The sequence below is a fragment of the Coregonus clupeaformis genome, chromosome 7 (assembly GCF_020615455.1).
Source record: "Coregonus clupeaformis isolate EN_2021a chromosome 7, ASM2061545v1, whole genome shotgun sequence".
Lineage (NCBI taxonomy): Eukaryota > Metazoa > Chordata > Actinopteri > Salmoniformes > Salmonidae > Coregonus > Coregonus clupeaformis.
Window position 1 is genome coordinate 16,357,111 of NC_059198.1, and position 22,963 is coordinate 16,380,073.

General features: G+C 43.8%; 1 protein-coding gene across 9 annotated transcripts in view; it reads right to left on the reverse strand.

Annotated features, from left to right (window-relative positions):
• The window catches only part of LOC121569907 (SWI/SNF-related matrix-associated actin-dependent regulator of chromatin subfamily D member 3), a 45,652-nt gene that overhangs the window by 12,518 nt on the left and 10,171 nt on the right, over positions 1-22,963 (reverse strand). For 3 of the 9 annotated variants that reach the window (XM_041881224.2, XM_041881226.2, XM_041881223.2), the window contains exons 1-3: positions 19,520-19,895; positions 3,098-3,288; positions 689-778 (exon numbers count right to left, since the gene is read on the reverse strand). In XM_041881224.2, coding sequence (XP_041737158.1) covers positions 689-778; positions 3,098-3,288; positions 19,520-19,597 — 359 coding nt within the window. In that variant the 5' untranslated portion in view covers positions 19,598-19,895. Of the gene's footprint in view, positions 1-688; positions 779-3,097; positions 3,289-19,519; positions 19,896-22,963 lie in introns of those variants that run through there. The other 6 variants (XM_041881228.2, XM_041881225.2, XM_041881230.2 and 3 more) reach the window with 5 other exon arrangements.

A 22,963-nucleotide genomic window follows, 5' to 3' on the forward strand; every position in this document is an offset into this window, starting at 1 on the left:
TGTCATTGGTTTGTGCTCTCTCAAGCTCCTCAGCACATCTGGTTGGGGTCCAAGGGAAGCCATGTTGGAAGCCCTGCGTTTAGTATACCATAGGACGGAGACGGTTTGGGATAGATATAGTGTGAGGAAATGGGAGTGCTGTAAAACTGTATTAGACATTGGTATACCAGCAGGGACCTCAGTCTCACTCAGAAATCTTTTAACGGAGCAGGGCAAAATAATTACGGTATGTTAACGGGCCAAATAGTCAAACACTTTAGAGCAATATCGGGGTCTGGGTTACATTTCAAAGGGATCTGAGGGTCTTAAACTGGGAATCAGTCTAGAGATCACATCTTGGCAAAACAGAAAAAGTTGTAGTTGATAGGAGAGGTTAGGTTAGGGCATCCTTTGGTGTTCAGCTGACATTCCTAAAAGAGACACAGTATAATTTGTTCCCATCATGCCATGCTTCAGTCTACAGCATGCATCAGCACATTCTGATATACCGTTATGAACACCTGGTTAAGCTTTCCTCATGGGGAGAGAAACACAGGGGTTTGTTTGGGGTTACATGTGGGGGTGGGGTGACCGCGCCTACACTAGGAAGTGCTAGGGTCGAGTGTCGGGGGTCAGGGGAGAGGGCAGAGGGCAGAGTGGCGAGAAAAAACGTGTGAAAAAACGGACATGCAGCAGAATATACTCCTACTTTGATCCGAGCGTTGGATCTGATTGGGCATCTCTCATGTCCATCTGCCTCGCTGGCATCTCATTGGCTCCAGGGAATCCCACTGGCTTCCTAAGGGTTGATGGGATTTGAAGGTTGTCCGATTAGAGAGGTTGGTTGGTGTGGCAACACACTGGTAGCAGCAAGCAAGATGTCTGTACTGAAGGACACACTCTGTGGTCGTGTGTGTATGTGCATGTATGACAATGGGTGTGTTAGTATCGGTGCAAGTGTTTCGGTAGTATGTACAGGCAGCAGTGTGGGGGTGCATCTGTGTGCATGCACACACAAAGTGAGAGAGGAGGACATAGTGGATTCTGGTGATCAGTGGATCTGGACGTCTCATTGGACGCTTGTCCAGCAAGGAAGGTTCTCATTGGACCATGGGGAATCATGCTTCACTCACTTCAGTGTTTCAGTGTTTAAATGGCACACTAATAACAGGCAGACACACTGGTAATGAACACACTGGGACAAAGACACAGAGTAGCACACGAGGAAAAGGACAGAGAAGCAGAGAAAATTACATTTACATTTTAGAAAATGTCACCACTCTAGTTCTGCTATGATCCAGGTAGTATTGATGAAAGTAGCTTGTGGGCAAACTGGGCATATCTGGATGCTTCTATGTAGGCAGTGTGCTTTCTCTGTAGTGTTGAATATCTGTGGTGCTGTAGCTGCACCTGAACTTTTTCACGACTCAGTATGGACTGTCCTATAACTCTCAGCCAAAACACCCTGCCTATTGTCTAATGTATACACTGCAAAAAGTATCACATTAAAACTGATCTTTGACTCCACTGCAATTACACAAAACTATTTCTAGCATTTATGTACATTTACATTTGAATATGGCCTATTTTTCAAAGCAGTGGCAGGTTTGTGTGGGTAGGAAAGCGCTGTCTCGACACGGCGAGCTCACATGGGTCTAGCCAATAGCCATATGGTCTCAATGACACTGCAAACTCAGGTGGCTGTGCTCTGCTAGGCAGTTGACTGGGGAGGGGGCCGTCGACTACCAGAGGACAAGCATACACTTTCCCAGAGATAGTGTCACCTACTGGGTCACCCTGGGCCATCGATCAGGCAGGCCCGCCACAGGGAGGGAGCCATGGAGGTGGGGGGTGGAGGACCGAGACAGGACAACATTTCCCTGGCCCTTGTTTGACAAGGCTGCTTAATTGTGAGTGGATCAATTGCACTGCAGAGAGAGGAGTGCATTTTGATCTTCTCTCTAGTAACTATACCTGGCTAATTCACCACCCTCAGGAATTATTCATGAGTCATAACTCTTGGTCTACATGTGAAGCACAACACACTCTGTGGTTGTTCATTGGATAGACTGATTTGTTATGATTATTATTGGGATAGACTGATTTGTTATGATTATTATTGGGATAGACTGATTTGTTATGATTATTATTGGGATAGACTAATTTGTTATGATTATTATTGGGATAGACTGATTTGTTATGATTATTAATGGGATAGACTGATTTGTTATGATTATTATTGGGATAGACTGATTTGTTATGATTATTATTGGGATAGACTGATTTGTTATGATTATTATTGGGATAGACTGATTTGTTATGATTATTATTGGGATAGACTGATTTGTTATGATTATTATTGGGATAGACTGATTTGTTATGATTATTAATGGGATAGACTGATTTGTTATGATTATTATTGGGATAGACTGATTTGTTATGATTATTATTGGGATAGACTGATTTGTTATGATTATTATTGGGATAGACTGATTTGTTATGATTATTAATGGGATAGACTGATTTGTTATGATTATTATTGGGATAGACTGATTTGTTATGATTATTATTGGGATAGACTGATTTGTTATGATTATTATTGGGATAGACTGATTTGTTATGATTATTATTGGGATAGACTGATTTGTTATGATTATTATTGGGATAGACTGATTTGTTAACGGGGAGACAATGCATTACAGCCCAGAGCCCAGGTCAGCTCTCATTCTGAGGAGTGTAGATGGTAGACAACAATATACCATGACAGCTAACAGCTAACAGACCACAGACCACAAAACAGACCGAAGACAGCGGTCATACATTGGCTTAACCCAACCGCTCAATGTAGATGAGGGGTGAGCAGTGTCAGAGAGAGTAGTGGAGAGGTTGCAAGACTAAAGCAAGCAGAAGGGGGAGCCCACACAGAGATACTCACTGTACAACAGTGACAAACACTCAGTCTGATAAATGCAGATGGTGAATTGCAGATATCACACACAGAAACATGACCAGAGGCATGGAGAAAACAGGGCTAGGGGACAAACCACAGACACAGAGCCATGCAGTGGTGAGAGGGGACGGGGTTGGATCTTGGATGGATCCTGGACGTGTGACTCACTTTCTGGCCCGGTTCTGGACGTTCTGCTGTTGCTGGACCTGCTGGGAGGGGGCAGGTCTCTTACGGCTGGGCTCCATGACCGGGGCGGGCAGGCCGGGCCGCACCGTGGGGCTCCCACCAAACGGAGGTCCGGGGGGGCCCATGGGAGCACCCTGGTGGGGCATCCTCGCTCCAGACGGCATTCCAGGACGCTACGGAGAGGCGATGGGAGACACAAGGGTTAGTTACTGCACATATCAAATACACAAACATCCTGGTTCGGTAAGTAGTGTACATTCATATGACTGGACTGTATCAGGTGTTTTAATGCAGGGCTGGAACAAAAGCCTGCACATACTGATGCCTTCCAGGACCAGGATTGGGAACAAGCCCAGGATTGTCCTAGCCCAGGTGCAATTTACTCCAGTTATTCCGGTAATAAGACATTGAATGAATGAAATCAAGTCTCATTGTATTAATGTGTGATGATTCCTTTTTCACTCTCTCATCTCTAATTATTGGTGATATCAAGAACACTCAAAACATATCCTGAAGAAAGGGCCAACAGTGCTTCCACACACACACCTGCTGGGACATTAGACTGAAGCCAAATGTCCAAGTGGCTAACAATCTAGCAGTGTGTGTGCTGTTGTGTCTGATGCCCGGGCCCCCACTAGCAGAGAGAGGCCTGCCTGACAACCTTGTGAGTCATGGGAACAGCTGGGTTGCCCAACACCTGTGGCCGTCTATCTGTTGGTCTGTCTGTCTGTCTATCTGTCCCATGGCAACAGCTGTTGTCCCAGGAAAAAGGCTCTGCTCAACGCCTCAGCTAACTGTCTGACTAGAGATGGAATCAAAATGTAACCCAAAGAGCTACCCAAATGAGAAAAGAGAACCCAAAGAGCTACCCAATGAGAGGATCGAACCCAAAGAGCTACCCAATGAGAGGAGAGAACCCAAAGAGCTACCCAATGAGAGGAGAGTTCCGGAACCCTAGGACTCTCTGTGCAACAAGCATGAAAATACAAAGGAACGTGGTTCTATCTCAGTTTTATTACGACATCAACGCTCCATGAGATTAGAAAATAAATAATTACTTTTTTGAGAGGGAAACATTTCCTAATACGGTATTTCCCTAAAATTGTTGACATTCCATTTGAGACTGTGGTAAATCCAACAAAACTACAAAGGAAACACCACGTCATTTTAAGAGGACATTGTATGCCAATTCTAATGACTGATTTTGCTTTTCTTTGTGGATAATATTGTATTATAATCATCATTCCACAAGGAGGAACTGTGTCACATTTGTTATTTCACTGCATTCTTTGAGTGAGGCCTATAATAACCTATTCTTACATACACCTCCTGTCCTGACTCCTTCAATAGCCACTTCTTATTCATAACAAATAGATGACAGAGGAGCCCTTGTGATCTGGCAAATAATCACCTTTACAACTTCGTATCAAAGTGGTCTTGGTAGGAGAGTTTAAAAGCCTTCTAGGCAGCATTCCATATGGTGCCCTATCCCCTATATAGTGCATTACTTTTAACCAGAGCCTTAAGAGCCCTGGTCAAAAGTAGTGCATTATATTGGGAATAGGGTGCTATTTGGAACGCAGCCCTAGTCATTATATCAGTCAGGAAGTGAAGAGTTTCGTTCCAAAAAGCTATATCCACCAATTGTTCATATTTGTTTTTTCATCAGAAATGATTGCGTGTGTAAAATATTACTGCTCTCAGATTTTTTATTCATAGATTTTAAATGTGTATTAATATAGGGTTTGTTGCAAAATGCTATATAATGTTTGTTTCCTGTATATTTGACTGTGATATGTTGTTATCTCACCTAGATATCTTAAGATGAATGCACTAACTGTAAATCGCTATGAATAAAAGCATCTGCTAAATGACTAAAATGTCAAATGTAAATATTTTACATACAGGTGACAGGTCTCATGTTGCTGTATTGATTCATTTTTTTAAACACTTTTACAAATATTAATGCCACAAATGTACCGTTTGTACAGTTCTTTATTACAAATGTAGTTATTTGTTACATTTGACTGTGTAAAACCTAGCAGTACTACTTATTTCTCTGAGAGTGAGGCGGATATATAGCGTTTTGCAACAAAACATTATTATTTGTCTCTTTAAAATGAAACCATCAAGTGATAGATTTCAAACAAATACATGTCTGTCATTGAACAACCCCATGCCATGATAAGATGGTGAAAAAACAGACCAATCTTTTTCAAAGTTCTTTAAAAAGCAAAAGCTAATTCACCAACATTTCTGAAAATGGATATATAGCGTTTTGGAATTAAACTCTTCAAGTGGTTCTGCAGTATGGTGCCCTGGTGGCTGTGAAATGTGGCACCTCACAGAGTAGGAAACTGAGTGACAATGGTACCACATTACTGACCACCACCTCCCTAGTTCTCCTGGGAACAATAACAGACAGAACACAGTAACAGGCCATACAGGACTAGCGGTGTACTGCCAAATAAGATCTCTGGGATTATCTCCTATCACCCATGCTCTATTAAGCTAGTGCTTCTGGCATTTCTCATTGGGGAAAGACTGCAGGTTTTCAATAGGCTCTAAACTGTTGTGAAAGCAAGATAAACCCAGTTGGTGTGTATTGGGAGAAAAGATAATGTATGCACATCTACAATTAAAATCAAACAAAGACACTTACTGACATCTGAACAAGCACACCCAAACACTATGAATCAACAGCACTCATAACTATATCTGTTTATTAACTCCACTTATTTGTCTGAGTGACTGTGTGAAATAGAGTTGTGGGAGACGGTGGGAGTAGACAGAGCCGTTTGTGTCACTACTGTGACCTCGGGTTCCCACTGGGCACACCATGTCATTGCAACGTGGATAATTGGGTAATATTTGTTTGAGACGTTGATCAATGAGATTACAAACACATAAAAAAGACAGCCAAAAGTTAGTTGAATTTCCAATGTGTTTTCACTATGCTTTCAACCATCTACAAGCACAACCAAATTCCAATGGAAATGTCTGATATATCGTTTGTTTATACAACAGATTAATGCGTTATCACTGTGCTTCATCTAAAAGCAGAACCAAATGACCTGAATTGCAGTTTAGATTACATTAAAAGTACATGGTGCAAGTGATCAATGCCGTTTGGGAATCTGCACAGATTATTACAGCAATTGTGAAGATCTCCACAGACCTGCGACGGCCTCTGCATGCTATCTTGAACATGATCGCTTATATGATTACCTACATTTATGTTTGGTTGATTTGGAGACTTCTTTAAACTTGTCGACAAGTTAATAGGCTATTTATTGTATTTCAAAAGTGATATTGAATGTTTTTTGGTTGTCACCGCAACCAAATATCAACATTTGAAGGAGATTTATATTCTACTTGGATAGTTCCATCTGTGCCACTGACTTAGTCTGGCTTTAATTCCAGTTTGTTTAGAAATTAATAATTGATCTGAGGACCCATGCCAAATCTTTTCAGTCTCCTGAAGGGGAATAGGCTTTGTCGTGCCATCTTCACGACTGTCTTGGTGTGTTTGGACCATGATAGTTCGTTGGTGATGTGGACACCAAGGAACTTGAAGCTCTCAACCTGTTCCACTACAGCCCCGTCGTTCCACTACAGCCCCGTCGTTCCACTACAGCCCCGTCGTTCCACTACAGCCCCGTCGTTCCACTACAGCCCCGTCGTTCCACTACAGCCCCGTCGTTCCACTACAGCCCCGTCACCATCTCAACCAAGAATCGAAGTTAAAGAGTAGGACTAAATGTAAAAAACTTTAAATGTACTTCAAATAAAGTTTGATTTGATTTAGTTCAATATCACTAAATTCAATCACTAAATATCATTACATTTTAAATTAACCAGAGGTTGAAACACTAGGCCTATTGTATTGTCTATTGTTAGTTGAATTCTGGGTTGAATTGAAACAATAACTGTTGAGGACTTTGCAAACGCTATATAGGCCTAAATAGCATCATTGATGATATATGAGCGATAAAGTTTGTTCACATTTCATTTGCTCTGTTAAACCTACCTTTTGGAATGACTTTGATAGCAACAGTGAATGTATTTCATTTTTAAATGGAGATCTCTCCACAATCATTCTCACAATAGCACTAATAATCTGTTACAAATATCATAGCTAAGCAGGGCTTGTTTAAAACCCTGGATGGGAGACCAAAGGGTAGCTGTAGATAAATTATCCAGTAGGAGGTGCTGCCCAACCTATAGTTTTTTTTCTTATAGTGGATATAACGTTGAAGATCTGACGTTGTTTTAAAGGTACAAATTCAATATATTGTCTATGTGGTTACCCCGATGACATAATCCTGTGGTTGAAATTTCACCCTCAAAACAACAGTTTGTGTTGGTTACTTTTTTCAAATCCAAAGTAGATTCCAAATTGCACCATATTCCCTTCATAGTGCACTACTTTTGACCAGGGCCCATAGTGCTCTGGTTAAAAGTAGTGTACTATATTGGGGATTATGGTGTCATTTGCAACCATACTAACAGCAGGCCCACATTGGAAAACAGTCGCAAAAACAGCCATTTTATAACCAGTATAACTTGAGGAACAAATGGCAATGGGAAGTAGGCCTACAGTGTCTGTATTTTTAAAAATATATTCTACGCTCAAAGTGCTCAGATAACACCAATAGCCACAACAATGCCATAGTCTGTGACTGTGGCTTTAAATTTCATATGACCTAGTGCCCTTTAAAATGTACATGGAGGGCGAATGTCAATGACATGCCTGTCAATCGTTTCTGGCTCAAAGTTGAGGAGAGATTGACTGCATCACTATTGGTCTTTGAATGAGGCGTTGAGGGTACCAAACTATTTGTTCAAGCAGTTGGCACACAGTTTGGACACTCATCAGTACAACACAAGACATGCAACCAGAGGTCTCTTCACAGTACCCAGGTCCAGAACAGAGGCTGGGAAACACACAGTATTAAATAGAGCCATAACTAAATGGAACTCTCTGCCACCCCAGGTAATTCGAGCTAGCAATAAAACCAGATTTTAAAAAACGGATAAAAGAACACCTTACGGCACGACTGGGACTGTGAAGAGACACACAGAAATGTTTATGCATTTGGTATTGTATTATGTATTGTATTATGTATGTGATACGTGGTTGGGATACGACTGTGATATGTGGTTGTCTCACCTGGCTATCTTAAGATGAATGCACTAGCGGTGGGTTGCTCTGAATGGGAGCATCTGCTGAATCAAATCAAATCAAATTTTATTGGCCACATGCGCCGAATACAACAGGTGCAGACATTACAGTGAAATGCTTACTTACAGCCCTTAACCAACAGTGCATTTATTTTTTAATTAAAAAAGTAAAATGAAACAACAAAAAAGTGTGGAGAAAAAAAGAGCAGAAGTAAAATAAAATAACAGTAGGGAGGCTATATATACAGGGGGGTACCGGTGCAGAGTCAATGTGTGGGGGCACCGGCTAGTTGAGGTAGTTGAAGTAATATGTACATGTGGATAAAGTTAAAGTGACTATGCATAAATAATTAACAGAGTAGCAGCAGCGTAAAAAGATGTGGTGGGGGGTGGGTGTGGGGGGGCAGTGCAAATAGTCCGGTTAGCCATGATTAGCTGTTCAGGAATCTTATGGCCTGGGGGTAGAAGCTGTTGAGAAGTCTTTTGGACCTAGACTTGGCACTCCGGTACCGCTTGCCGTGCGGTAGCAGAGAGAACAGTCTATGACTAGGGTGGCTGGAGTCTTTGACAATTTTGAGGGCCTTCCTCTGACACCGCCTGGTATAGAGGTCCTGGATGGCAGGAAGCTTGGCCCCAGTGATGTACTGGGCCGTACGCACTACACTCTGTAGTGCCTTGCGGTCGGAGGCCGAGCAGTTGCCATACCAGGCGGTGATGCAACCAGTCAGGATGCTCTCGATGGTGCAGCTGTAGAATATTTTGAGGATCTGAGGACCCATGCCAAATCTTTTCAGTCTCCTGAGGGGGAATAGGCTTTGTCGTGCCCTCTTCACGACTGTCTTGGTGTGTTTGGACCATGATAGTTTGTTGGTGATGTGGACACCAAGGAACTTGAAGCTCTCAACCTGTTCCACTACAGCCCCGTCGATGAGAATGGGGGCGTGCTCAGTCCTCTTTTTTTCCCTGTAGTCCACAATCATCTCCTTTGTCTTGGTCATGTTGAGGGAGAGGTTGTTATCCTGGCACCACACGGCCAGGTCTCTGACCTCCTCCCTATAGGCTGTCTCATCGTTGTTGGTGATCAGGCCTACCACTGTTGTGTCGTCGGCAAACTTAATGATGGTGTTGGAGTCATGCCTGGCCATGCAGTCATGGGTGAACAGGGAGTACAGGAGGGGACTGGGCACGAAATCCTGAGGGGCCCCCGTGTTGAGGATCAGTGTGGCAGATGTGTTGCTGCCTACCCTTACCACCTGGGTGCGGCCCGTCAGGAAGTCAAGGTTCCAGTTGCAGAGGGAGGTGTTTAGTCCCAGGATCCTTAGCTTAGTGATGAGCTTTGAGGGCACTATGGTGTTGAATACTGAGCTGTAGTCAATGAATAGCATTCTCACGTAGGTGTTCCTCTTGTCCAGGTGGGAAAGGGCAGTGTGGAGTGCAATAGAGATTGCATCATCTGTGGATCTGTTGGGGCGAAATGCAAATTGGAGTGGGTCTAGGGTTTCTGGGATAATGGTGTTGATGTGAGCCATGACCAGCCTTTCAAAGCACTTCATGGCTACAGACGTCAGTGCTACAGGTCGGTAGTCATTTAGGCAGGTTATCTTAGTGTCCTTGGGCACGGGGACTATGGTGGTCTGCTTGAAACATGTTGGTATTACAGACTCAGTCAGGGACATGTTGAAAATGTCTGTGAAGACACTTGCCAGTTGGTCAGAACATGCTCGGAGTACACGTCCTGGTAATCCGTCTGGCCCTGCGGCCTTGTGAATGTTGACCTGCTTAAAAGTCTTACTCACATCGGCTACGGAGAGCGTGATCACATAGTCATCCGGAACAGCTGGTGCTCTCATGCATGCTTCAGTGTTGCTTGCCTCGAAGCGAGCATAGAAGTGGTTTAGCTCGTCTGGAAGTATTGTGTCACTGGGCAGCTCGCGGCTGTGCTTCCCTTTGTAGTCTGTAATAGTTTTCAAGCCCTGCCACATTCGACGAGCGTCAGAGCCGGTGTAGTACGATTCAATCTTAGTCCTGAATTGACTCTTTGCCTGTTTGATGGTTTGTCGGAGGGCATAGCGGGATTTCTTATAAGCGTCCGGGTTAGAGTCCCGCTCCTCGAAAGCGGCAGCTCTACCCTTTAGCTCAGTGCGGATGTTGCCTGTAATCCATGGCTTCTGGTTGGGGTATGTACGTACAGTCACTGTGGGGACGACATCATCGATGCACTTATTAATGAAGCCAGTGACTGATGTGGTGTACTCCTCAATGTTATCTGAAGAATCCCAGAACATTTTCCAGTCTGTGCTAGCAAAACAGTCCTGTAGCTTAGCATCTGCGTCATCTGACCACTTTTTTTATTAACTGAGTCACTGGTGCTTCCTGCTTTAGTTTTTGCTTATAAGCAGGAACCAGGAGGATAGAGTTATGGTCAGATTTGCCAAATGGAGGGCGAGGGAGAGCTTTGTAGAAGTAAAGGTGTGGAGTAAAGGTGGTCTAAGTAAAGGTGTGGAGTAAAGGTGGTCTAGAGTTTTTTTTTCCTCTGGTGGCACATTTAACATGCTGGTAGAAATTAGGTAGAACGGATTTAAGTTTCCCTGCATTAAAGTCCCCGGCCACTAGGAGCGCTGCCTCTGGATGAGTGTTTTCCTGTTCACTTATGGCCTTATACAGCTCATTCAGTGCAATCTTAATGCCAGCATTGGTTTGTGGTGGTAAATAGACAGCTATGAAAAATACAGATGAAAACTCTCTTGGTAAATAGTGTGGTCTACAGCTTATCATAAGATACTCTACCTCAGGCGAGCAAAACCTCGAGACTTCCTTAGTATTTGATTTTGTGCACTAGCTGTTGTTTACAAATATACACAGACCGCCACCCCTTGTCTTACCAGAGTCAGCCGTTCTATCCTGCCGATGTAGCGTATAGCCCGCTAGCTGTATGTTGTCCATGTCGTCGTTCAGCTACGACTCGGTGAAACATAAAATATTACAGTTTTTAATGTCCCGTTGGTAGGATAACCGTAATCTTAGGTCATCCAATTTATTCTCAAATGATTGAACATTGGCTAATAGGATTGATGGAAGAGGCAGTTTACTCGCTCGCCGTCGGATCCTTACAAGGCACCCCGACCTACGTCCACGATATCTCTGTCTCTTTCTCATGCCAATGACGGGGATTTGGGCCTTGTCGGGTGTCTGTAGGATATCCTTCGCGTCTGACTTGTTGAAGAAAAAAATCTTCGTCCAATACGAGGTGAGTAATCGCTGTCCTGATATCCAGAAGCTCTTTTAGGTTATAAGAGACGATGGCAGAAACATTATGTACAGAATAAATTACAAATAACGCGGAAAAACACACATAATAGTACAATTGGTTAGAGGGGTGTAAAACGGCAGCCATCTTCTCCGGCGCCATTCTAGTAGATGGCTAAATTGTAATGTAAATGTAGTGCTATGCATGTACAGTCGTGGTCAAAAGTTTTGAGAATGACACAAGTATTGGTCTTCACAAAGTTTGCTGCTTCAGTGTTTTTAGATATTTTTGTCAGATGTTACTATGGTATACTGAAGTATAATTACAAGCATTCCATAAGTGTCGAAGGTTTTAATTGACAATTACATTAAGTTTATGCAAAGAGTCAATATTTGCAGTGTTGACCCTTCTTTTTCAAGACCTCTGCAATCCGCCCTGGCATGCTGTCAATTAACTTCTGGGCCACATCCTGACTGATGGCAGCCCATTCTTGCATAATCAAGGCTTTTGCCTTATGGAAGGTGCTCCATCATGCTGGAAAATGCATTGTTCGTCACCAAACTGTTCTTGGATGGTTGGGAGAAGTTGCTCTCGGAGGATGTGTTGGTACCATTCTTTATTCATGGCTGTGTTCTTAGGCAAAATTGTGAGTGAGCCCACTCCCCTGGCTGAGAAGCAACCCCACACATGAATGGTCTCAGGATGATTTACTGTTGGCATGACACAGGACTGATGGTAGCGCTCACCTTGTCTTCTCCGGACAAGCTTTTTTCCGGATGCCCCAAACAATCGGAAGGGGGATTCATCAGAGAAAATGACTTTACCCCAGTCCTCAGCAGTCCAATCCCTGTACCTTTTGCAGAATATCACTCTGTCCCTGATGTTTTTCCTGGAGAGAAGTGGCTTCCTCGCTACCCTTCTTGACACCAGGCCATCCTCCAAAAGTATTCGCCTCACTGTGCGTGCAGATGCACTCACACCTGCCTGCTGCCATTCCTGAGCAAGCTCTGCACTGGTGGTGCCCCGATCCCGCAGCTGAATCAACTTTATGAGACGGTCCTGGCGCTTGCTGGACTTTCTTGGGCGCCCTGAAGCCTTCTTCACAACAATTGAACCTCTCTCCTTGAAGTTCTTGATGATCCGATAAATGGTTGATTTAGGTGCAATCTTACTAGCAGCAAGATCCTTGCCTGTGAAGCCCTTTTTGTGCAAAGCAATGATGACGGCACGTGTTTCCTTGCAGGTAACCATGGTTAACAGAGGAAGAACAATGATTTCAAGCACCACCCTCCTTTTAAAGGTTCCAGTCTGTTATTCTAACTCAATCAGCATGAGAGAGTGATCTCCAGCCTTGTCCTCGTCAACACTGTGTTAACGAGAGAATCACTGACATGATGTCAGCTGGTCCTTTTGTGGCAGGGCTGAAATGCAGTGGAAATGTTTTTTTGGGATTAAGTTCATTTTCATGGCAAAGAGGGACATTGCAATTAATTGCAATTCATCTGATCACTCTTCATAACATTCTGGAGTATATGCAAATTGTCATCATAAAAACTGAGGCAGCAGACTTTGTGAAAATTTATATTTATGTCATTCTCAAAACTTTCGACCACGACTGTATATTTATGTATTGTATGTATTTTATTTGTTGTGTTGTTTCCTGTTTGGACCCCAGGAAGAGTAGCCGCTGCCTCGGCAGCAGCTAATTGGGGATCCTAATAAGTACTAAATACTAAAAAAATGGAGGCCAGCCAGTCAGTGAGGCAGAGAGAGGCTGTGGTGCAATGGAGTCCATGTCCTCTCCCAGTCACAGTCACACAGGTGCTGCTGTCACTTTGCAGCCTGGGGGCTGGGGCCAGGTAAGGAGGTAGGGAGAAGCAGATGTGTGGTTTCTCTGGGGCCTGGGCACAGAGAGACAGAGAGAGTAGCTCTTAAGGCACGGACAGACTGGTAGGATTGTCGAGCGTCTGCCGGCCGAGAGTACTTAGCACCTCTGAACATAGTACCGGCTGCAATTTGCAAACCCGAGTGCAAACCGATTCTACATGTAGAAACGGGCGAAAATGACATCTGTTCTCTATAACACACCGCAAGCGAACAAACAGTGAACTAACACCCCCCTACTGTATAGACCGACAAAGCGGTCTGGTGAGTTTCCTCCAGAACCTTTAACAGCTCTGTGGGGTTCTGGGTCTGGGTGCTGTTGGCTGGTCTCTCTCTGGTTACCTTGACAAGAGGACCCTGGCGCTTCTCCTCCCCCACTGTCCACTTCCTATCTGGGCTGGAGTGTGGAGAGTATCCCCTTACACTGGGCGTGTGGCCAGACCTCAACGTGCCGTGTGGCCACCCAAGGGACTGGGAGCACATAGGGAGAGACTTGACTGAAGGAATGGTAATGCTGTTATAGTGGGCAAATAATGGGTCAACTAACTGGGTTCCACTGAAGTCTAAAGAAGGATGTGCCCTATTGGACAATAAGATGTGCCCTATTGGACAATAATATGTGCCCTATTGGATAATAAGATGTGCCCTATTGGATAATAAGATGTGCCCTATTGGATAATAAGATGTGACCTATTGGATAATAAGATGTGCCGTATTGGACAATAAGATGTGCCCTATTGGATAATAACATGTGCCCTATTGGATAATAACATGTGCCCTATTGGATAATAAGATGTGCCCTATTGGACAATAAGATGTGCCCTATTGGATAATAAGATGTGCCCTATTGGACAATAAGATGTGCCCTATTGGATAATAAGATGTGCCCTATTGGATAATAAGATGTGCCCTATTGGATAATAGGATGTGCCCTATTGGATTATAAGATGTGCCCTTTGGATAATAAGATGTGCCATATTGGATATAAGATGTGCCCTATTGGATAATAGGATGTGCCCTATTAGATAATAGGATGTGCCCTATTGGATAATAGGATGTGCCCTATTGGATAATAAGATGTGCCCTATTGGATAATAAGATGTGCCCTATTGGATAATAAGATGTGCCCTATTGGATAATAGGATGTGCCCTATTGGATAATAGGACGTGCTCTATTGGATAATAAGATGTGCCCTACTGGATAATAGGATGTGCCCTACTGGATAATAAGAGGTGCCCTATTCGATAATAATATGTGCTCTATTGGATAATAGGATGTGCCCTATTGTATAATAAGATGTGCCCTATTGGATATAAGATGTGCTCTATTGGATAATAGGATGTGCCCTATTGTATAATAAGATGTGCCCTATTGGATAATAGGATGTGCGATGTGCCCTATTGGATAATAGGATGTGCCCTATTGGATAATAGTATGTGCTCTATTGGATAATAGGATGTGCCCTATTGGATAATAAGATGTGCTCTATTGGATAATAGGATGTGCCCTATTGTATAATAAGATGTGCCCTATTGGATAATAGGATGTGCGATGTGCCCTATTGGATAATAGGATGTGCCCTATTGGATAATAGTATGTGCTCTATTGGATAATAGGATGTGCCCTATTGGATAATAAGATGTGTCCTATTGGATATAAGATGTGCCCTATTGGATAATAAGATGTGCCTTATTGGATAATAGGATGTGCGATGTGCCCTATTGGATAATAGGATGTGCCCTATTGGATAATAGGATGTGCTCTATTGGATAATAGGATGTGCCCTATTGGATAATAAGATGTGCCCTATTGGATAATAAGATGTGCCCTATTGGATAATAAGATGTGCCCTATTGGATAATAAGATGTGCCCTATTGGATAATATGATGTGCTCTATTGGATAATAGAATGTGCTCTATTGGATAATAGAATGTGCCCTATTGGATAATAGGATGTGCTCTATTGGATAATAGGATGTGCTCTATTGGATAATAAGATGTTCTCTATTGGCTGGTCCTCCTCATTAGTATTGTCCCTGAGGCATTTTATCTGACCCACAGCCCACCACGATGGTGGAGAAGCTCAGTAATAGAATCTTCTAGGAGGGCAGGGCAAAGTTCATGATAGCAGTCACACACACATACACACACTCCCACACAGAGTGCTGCATGGCCTGTATTCCCACAGACAAAGGCCCTCTGTGACCTCCACATCTAAACATGTACAGGAGGAGGAGAGAGAGAGAGAGAGAGAGAGAGAGAGAGAGAGAGAGAGAGAGAGAGAGAGAGAGAGAGAGAGAGAGAGAGAGAGAGAGAGAGAGAGAGAGAGAGGGGGGGGAGAGAGAGAGAGAGAGAGAGAGAGAGAGAGAGAGAGAGAGAGAGAGAGAGAGAGAGAGAGAGAGAGAGAGAGAGAGAGAGAGAGAGAGAGAGAGAGAGAGAGAGAGAGAGAGAGAGAGAGAGAGAGAGAGAGAGAGAGAGAGAAAGAGAGAAAGAGAGAGAGAGAGAGAGAGAGAGAGAGAGAAGAAAGAGAGAGAGAGGCTCCAGTTCCCAGGGCCGCCTACCCACCAGGCCTCCAAGACCATCTCCAAGAGACCTCTCCCCCACTGACTGAAACACACACACATGCACACGTACACACACAGACACACAGACACACACACACACACACATTCCTGCAGGAGGCTGGAACATCACGACCTTCACAGCTCCACATCAGTGCAACAGTGTATGTGTCTGTTTCAGAAGGAATGTGGCTGGCCTTTCTGATGTTCTATCTTCGGAGGGAGGGTAGTGTTGTCTTTACCTACTGTGGTAAATATTCATAGGGATGAGTCTCAAATGGCACCTTATTCCCATTATAGTGCACTACTTTTGACAAAAGCCCTATTGGACTATAGCCTATAGGGAATAGGGTGCCATTTGGGACGCACATGGGAGTGAAACAGAAAGTAAAACGTCACTGCTCCCCACAAATTAACAAACGTTAAAGATTCCTGCCCATAAGTCGAAATAGTTCCCTACTCGGCAGTCTACACAGTGAGCCGGAGTCTCGTAACTCGCCGGCATTGCAGTGAATATGATAATCAAGACGATTCCACTCCTCCAATTCTATTGAGAGAAGAGGCAGGCATGAAGGAAAATAAGCAGGGGAAATATTTGGCCTGGAGTAGTGAGAGAGAGAGAGACTCATCAAGGTTAATTGGTCTGTTGAGAGGACAGTCATCTGCTCATTCTTTCCCGAAGTCTGTGCTGGCCTATACCTTATACAGCCCCTACAAAGCCTGAACACAGCCCTGGCAAGGTACTGTACACTTGCCCTATTCCCACTACAAGATATGAAGGAGAGTCTGAGGAGTAGCGTGGCGAAAGATAATTCTACTTTTCAATTGACATTACATCCTTGTCTTACCATTCGTTGTGGCTGGCAACGTCACATTTTTAGTCCGCAGCTCAAATTGACCGTAAATATCACAGTAGCCACTAGCCAGTAAGCACAAACTATTTCACAATGACCGAAACTTTTATTCTAAAATATATTACACTATTGAATAATGCAACCAAACCATATTACACTCTTGAATAATGCAACAATTCAAAAGCATGTATGTGCAGACCACAGGCGGCAGGTGGCACCTTCATTGGGGAGGACCGGCTCATAGTAATGGCTGGAACAGAATAAATGGAATGGTATCGAACACACAGGAGGCTGCTGAGGAGAGAACGGCTCATAATAATGGCTGGAATGGAGTGAATGAAATGGTTCCATGTGTTTTGATACCATTCCATTCACTCCATTCCAGCCATTATTATGAGCCGTTCTCTCCTCAGCAGCCTCCTGTGTTGCAGACAATTAAAGGGTTTATTTTCTGGTCTGTAGGCTACACTTTTACATTTTAGCTTCAAGACAAAAGCATAGAGTTGCTCTAAGAGCATGTCTTCATCAGGTAACGTTAGACTATCAAAAATGAACGATTAACCCTCTCATATGAATATAAAAGTACAGTAGGCCTACCTTCAACATTACAACAAACCAGGCTTAATTTTGATCATTTTAGGCTTCAATATCATTCAAATTGTTACTGAAAACATGAGTATAAGTGAATTCACCATGACACCATGCTGCTTTATATGGAAGCCCATACCCACCACCAAAAAAAAAGATATTGCCTCATGATATGTCAACGTGTACAATTAGTCTGTGCTTCATTCTAATCAACTGTAGCCTACTGATAACAAGCACAGCTATATGTAGCCTATGTGCTCTGATCCCATCTGGGCCTGGCCAGGGAAAAAGTAACGTCATGTTTTTATAGCCGAAGCTATGTATTTATAGCCTAAAATAGGCCTATTTATTTGTGTTCTGAGAAAATGTGATCAAATTTGGTTGACATTCACACGTCGGGTGGCTAGGCTACCTAGGCCTTTTTAATCCAAAATAATTGACTAGAATTAATCAATCAACACAATAGTGATGACATATTGTATGAGCATCTTAACTACAGATGCAAAGGCCTACACGATACAACCCTGCATACAGCGAGCTCAGCCCTGTTCGTTTTTGTCTAATCGCAGTTGTTGTCTCTTTGTCGTGTAAAGGGTTTTAATGTTTTCATCCTCCATAGGGCCAGGATTTTTTCTAGGATTTTTAAAAAACCATATGACCTGATTAGAAAAATAATCTGGTCCTATTATAGCCCATATATATATATATAGAATTATTTTTTACAGCTGATTTATTACTACTTCATACGCTACAATTAGGGTCCGGAGTTGGTTAGATTAGCCTATTTCCAGATCAGGAAAAACTCTGGGGCCCAGGAAAACTATTGGATGACCTCGTTGGATAATGCTGGGTAGACCCCTTGATAGCTGTAACTCAAATGCGAGGGGCTGAAGCTCATTGGCTAGAACTTGAATTATTAGGGGGCTGGCCCACGTTGGGGAATTGTAGGGAAAATGGCGTGGCACAGCTTCAAGAAAACAGTCGCTTTCAAACTAGGGATTTCGTTGCTAATTGAGGTAAGACAGTAATTCTGCTCATAGATTATGCATGTATGAACTACACATTGACACATCCAGCCCAAAGCGCGAGGTTTAAAAAATACTTTCTTAGTCTCCAAAGTACTGGAGCATGTCTTTAATCTTATAGTGCATGAATGTGTCCAATACAATTGATATTATTTAGATGTATATAGTCATACGCCTTATGATTTGTAATAGATGGGTAAGGATTTGCGAAGACATAGATGCCCACTTCGTGGGCTAGATAGGGAACAACTCAATAAATTGACAGTGATCTCTATGAAAGCCTGATGTCTTTGGGTTTTAACTATGTCAGTCTAAACAAAACACACACCCATTCATAACAACTCCACAATCACAGCATTCTGCTTATCATAATTGTACTACCAAAACAAGTCACTATGGTATTCCCAGGTCAGTTAATGCTCCATATGTTATGACAGCAGTGACAACCCTTAGCCTTTCCCCCATGTGATATTCGCTCACTACTATTTATTTTAAATGAGATTAAATAAACTCAATTTCCTGAATTTCAAGCATTTGTTATCCCCACTGAAGCATGCTCCAATAACATTCATTCAAACATTAGCCACATGACCATATATGTTCAAATGATCATAGCAGCGTGCTTATCTTACGAATGCTCTGAAACTGATTTGAATGAGCTGGTCACTTCCCCCACTCACTCGCTGCCTTTGACTCCAAGCATGCTCAGTGTGCTCTGGTAGCCAGGGGGTTGGCTGCTACTAGCCCCTCTCTCTTCTTTCCTTCTCTCTTTTTTTTGGGATTACAAAAGCCTGTGACCCTCTGCTCCTTCTCTCTCTCCTTCCATCTCGTCTTCAAAAAGAAAAGAGTGTAAGTTTCAGGGGGACTGGAAATAACCTTCACATGGACGTCTTTCCCAGCGATCTCTCTCACACACAGACTGCCTCTGCTCTGTGCCAACGCTCTCTCTCTCCCCCTCACACACACTAACACACACATGCTTGAGTAGTCACACATAACACACGCACACACGCCAGGGTCTCTCAGTCTCAATGAGAGACAGCGCTACTAGGCTACTCACCACACCATGGACCAGGAACTCGAACAGTTTGCTCTTGGTGGCTTTGCGCGCTCCCCCTGCCGTCTCCTCCGTAGCCATTTGCTCTGTCCCCTCGCTTCCCCCTGCTCCTACTACGTCTCCCTCTCTTTCTTTTGTCTTTCCCTCTCCCTCTCTTCCCCTTCACCCAGGCTTTCAAATCCCCTCCCTTGCTCCACTTTCCTCCTCTTTGTGCTCTTTTCCAGCTCTCTCTCTCTCTCTCCTTCTCTCTCTCAACCCTCTCCCCCTCTCTCTCCCTCTGTGTTTTTGCCGTGCAGCCCTGCCGAGGCTCTCACTGTCTCGCAGCACACTTTTTAGTTGAGCTGCCTTTCAGGAGCAGGAGCCCGGCGGAGAGGGGGAGTGGGGGCCCCGGCAGGGGGGTTTGAGCCGGCCCACCCCGCCGGTCCCCCGCCACAGCTGTTGCATTCCATTGGTAGATAAGGGCATGCTGTGTGACTGGCTGCCTGTGCCTGGCTGTTTGAGCACGGGGACTTGGGAGGTTAGCCTCAGTTAGCCATTCCCACCCACTAGCGACGAGCCCAGAGGCCACGGTCAACCCCTCAGCACAACTGATTCTCAAAAAAGGACAAGTGGCTCTTAAAGGGGACACACTGCATATTACAAACCTAGGGCAGACAGTGTCAAACCTAAATCACTACAACCTATGTGTCCGACTGTCCGTACCCCATTGCCTCTCAAGTAACAGGATCACAAATGTAGCGGAAAAGACATCTTCCATCTATACACAATATCATGATATAGATAGACTATCATGGTAATACGGCCTATAGCACAGTCATTGGTCAGTGAGGAAAAGATTCAGACTGTGTATCCAAAAACAAAGAACAGTTCCTGGTTGGACACAACTGTGTGCACCACCATGTCTAATGAGCCTGCTAATATCCATTCTGCCTCCAAAGCCCACTTCACAATGGGAGAGGGCCTCATTCAGAACACCTTCACTTCCTGTCTTTCAATGGCTATGTCCCAAATGGCACCCTATTCCCTATATAGTGCACTCAAAGTAGTGGACTACATAGGGAATAGGGTGCCATTTGGGACGCACCCCATATCTGGCTTTAGCCTGGCTTTGTCCGAGGGGCATTCAAAAAGGTCCAGGGGTTCTTCCCCCTCCTTTTTTTAGGTATAGGGTGAAGTTGCCCCTAGACAGTGATCCTGGGTCAGTTATGCATTTCCCCACTAATGGTTAAGGTTAGGATTGGGGGAGGGGAAGCTGATCCTAGGAATTTCCTAGGGGAAACTTCATCCCGGAGCCTTTGTCAGTCTGTCTCATGGTCGGGTTACCAAAAAGTGAAGAGAGAGCCCTGCCTAGGTTGAAGACATGGCCGCAGGTCATATTTCTGACTCACCGACTTCTCCTCCCCCCTCTTTCTCTTCCCTCCTTCCCTCCATCCATCCGACCAACCGTGGGGTTGAAATATTAATGAGTTGATTTGAATGACAAAGGGCTGTGAAGTGGGGCAGGATCAAAGGGCATCGGCTTATGACACATGCCAGTTGTTACCATTAATCACCAGCAGCTCTGTGATATGTGGCCAAGATGAGAAATGGTAGTGGCCGTGGTGGGTTAGAGATAGGAGGAGGGAACAATATCAACCACTTCAATTAATAAAGGTTTAAAACCAGATGCCCCAGAGTGAAGGATTCGAACAGTTCCAACAAATCCCTATTTCAAACGGATCACAAACCTGACAGCAGAAAAAATTGACAAATAGTCTACCCCAATGCTCTCTGTCATCAGTCTCCTCCTAAATGGATTTGATGCAAGGTTTTTCAATTGAAATGGCAAAGGGGATGGGAGGGGATGGAACAGCACTGGGGGAGGAGAGTACTGTCTGTATTAAGGGGCATCTAGTTCCCACTTCACTCCATACTCTGAGCTTGGTCTGGCAAGCGAGGGAGCCTGTCTTGAACAAGTGACAGCAGCGCGGTTCAGTTATTGTAGTAAAGGGCCAGCTGGTATGTGGGCCTGTAAACGTCTAGGTCAGAGGTCGCAACCCGTGACCTTCGTAGAGTGGCTCTGACCCCTATTGTGGGACTAGTGGCACAAAGCACCATTCATCATTTAACTAGTTGGTGGAAACTGAGAGAGAGATGTCTGCATGGTCATTATAAGTGTGTCAGAAACACTTTCAGAAACAGACAACCATGTTCAAAATAATAGCATACAGAATCATAAGATAGGTCAGCTAATTGTGTCAAATTATAATTCAATAAAAATCCTTCATCTTTCCCAGTTATTGACTGGTCTTTCAATAAATGTAACCCATCTATTGAGCAGCGTGCTCTGTCCTCCTCATCCCTGTTTTATTGAGCCCTTGTGGGTTTTCCCTTCTTGGTGGCGACACCTACTGTTGAGATGAGTGAAGTGCCACCTGACGTTGTGATCTACAGTATCTGCTCTGCAAAGCCTCCTAAATCTTGTGGTCTAATGGTTGACTCCATCAATCAGCCCAATAAAATATGTAGTGATGATTGTGTTAGTTAAACTGTGCATCTCTTTTATACATAGAATAATATAAAATAATATATTATATAACATACATCTGCTTTGGTGTAAGGTCAAGCAAGCACCAAACAAATAACCTTAAAACAAGCAGAGTCAGAGATAAATGTTGTCCTTGTTTCTCCAGCAATGGCACGTGGGCGTCAAAAGATAACAAAGGGATCCAAACGTTCAGGAAGGGGCATTGACTGCTTGTGCGCAGAAGTACCCCTTGCTGGACCCCCACAGTCTCCCTCACCAATAGGCCAACCAGTTTCACCAAATGTCCCATTCTGTAGGAGACAGGGGAAAGGGGGGCTAACAGGGGGTAAGCGCTTGCTGGGAGCAGTTGTAGTACTATAAATGGCCAGTAGAGGAGGCACATACTGCTGCTATATGAGCAGAAAACCCTGTCTAGGAGGGGAATATAATGAGTCTGCATGAATGAAAAGGACCCATCCCTCACTGTCTGTGTGATGCAGTGTGCTGTAGGAATATGTGGAAATATACTACACCCAGTTATGAATAATTTATTTCCAGACTCTCTTTTTTGCCATTTAAAGGGGGAACATACCTTTTTTAACTTTTAAATTAATTTAAATTGAATCACAGATTGCCCCTTTAGTGCAATGAGTACAAGAAATTACCATTCCAAAACCGAACCACCATTCATTCATTCATTCCTACAGTGTCTGTCTGCCTGATTGGGCAGACAGACACTATTCTTGTGTGACCACTAGGGAGAGACACTGAGCACACAGAAGAGTGTGTTGAGCATACTGCAGTACAGTTTCATCAAAGCATCATCCTTAGATCTACTGCTAATTTTCCACACGAGGTAATTGATGACAGTGGTCATCAATGACATTGTCAACATCCCAATCTAAACATAGAACATATCCAACAGGCTACATCTGGTGAAT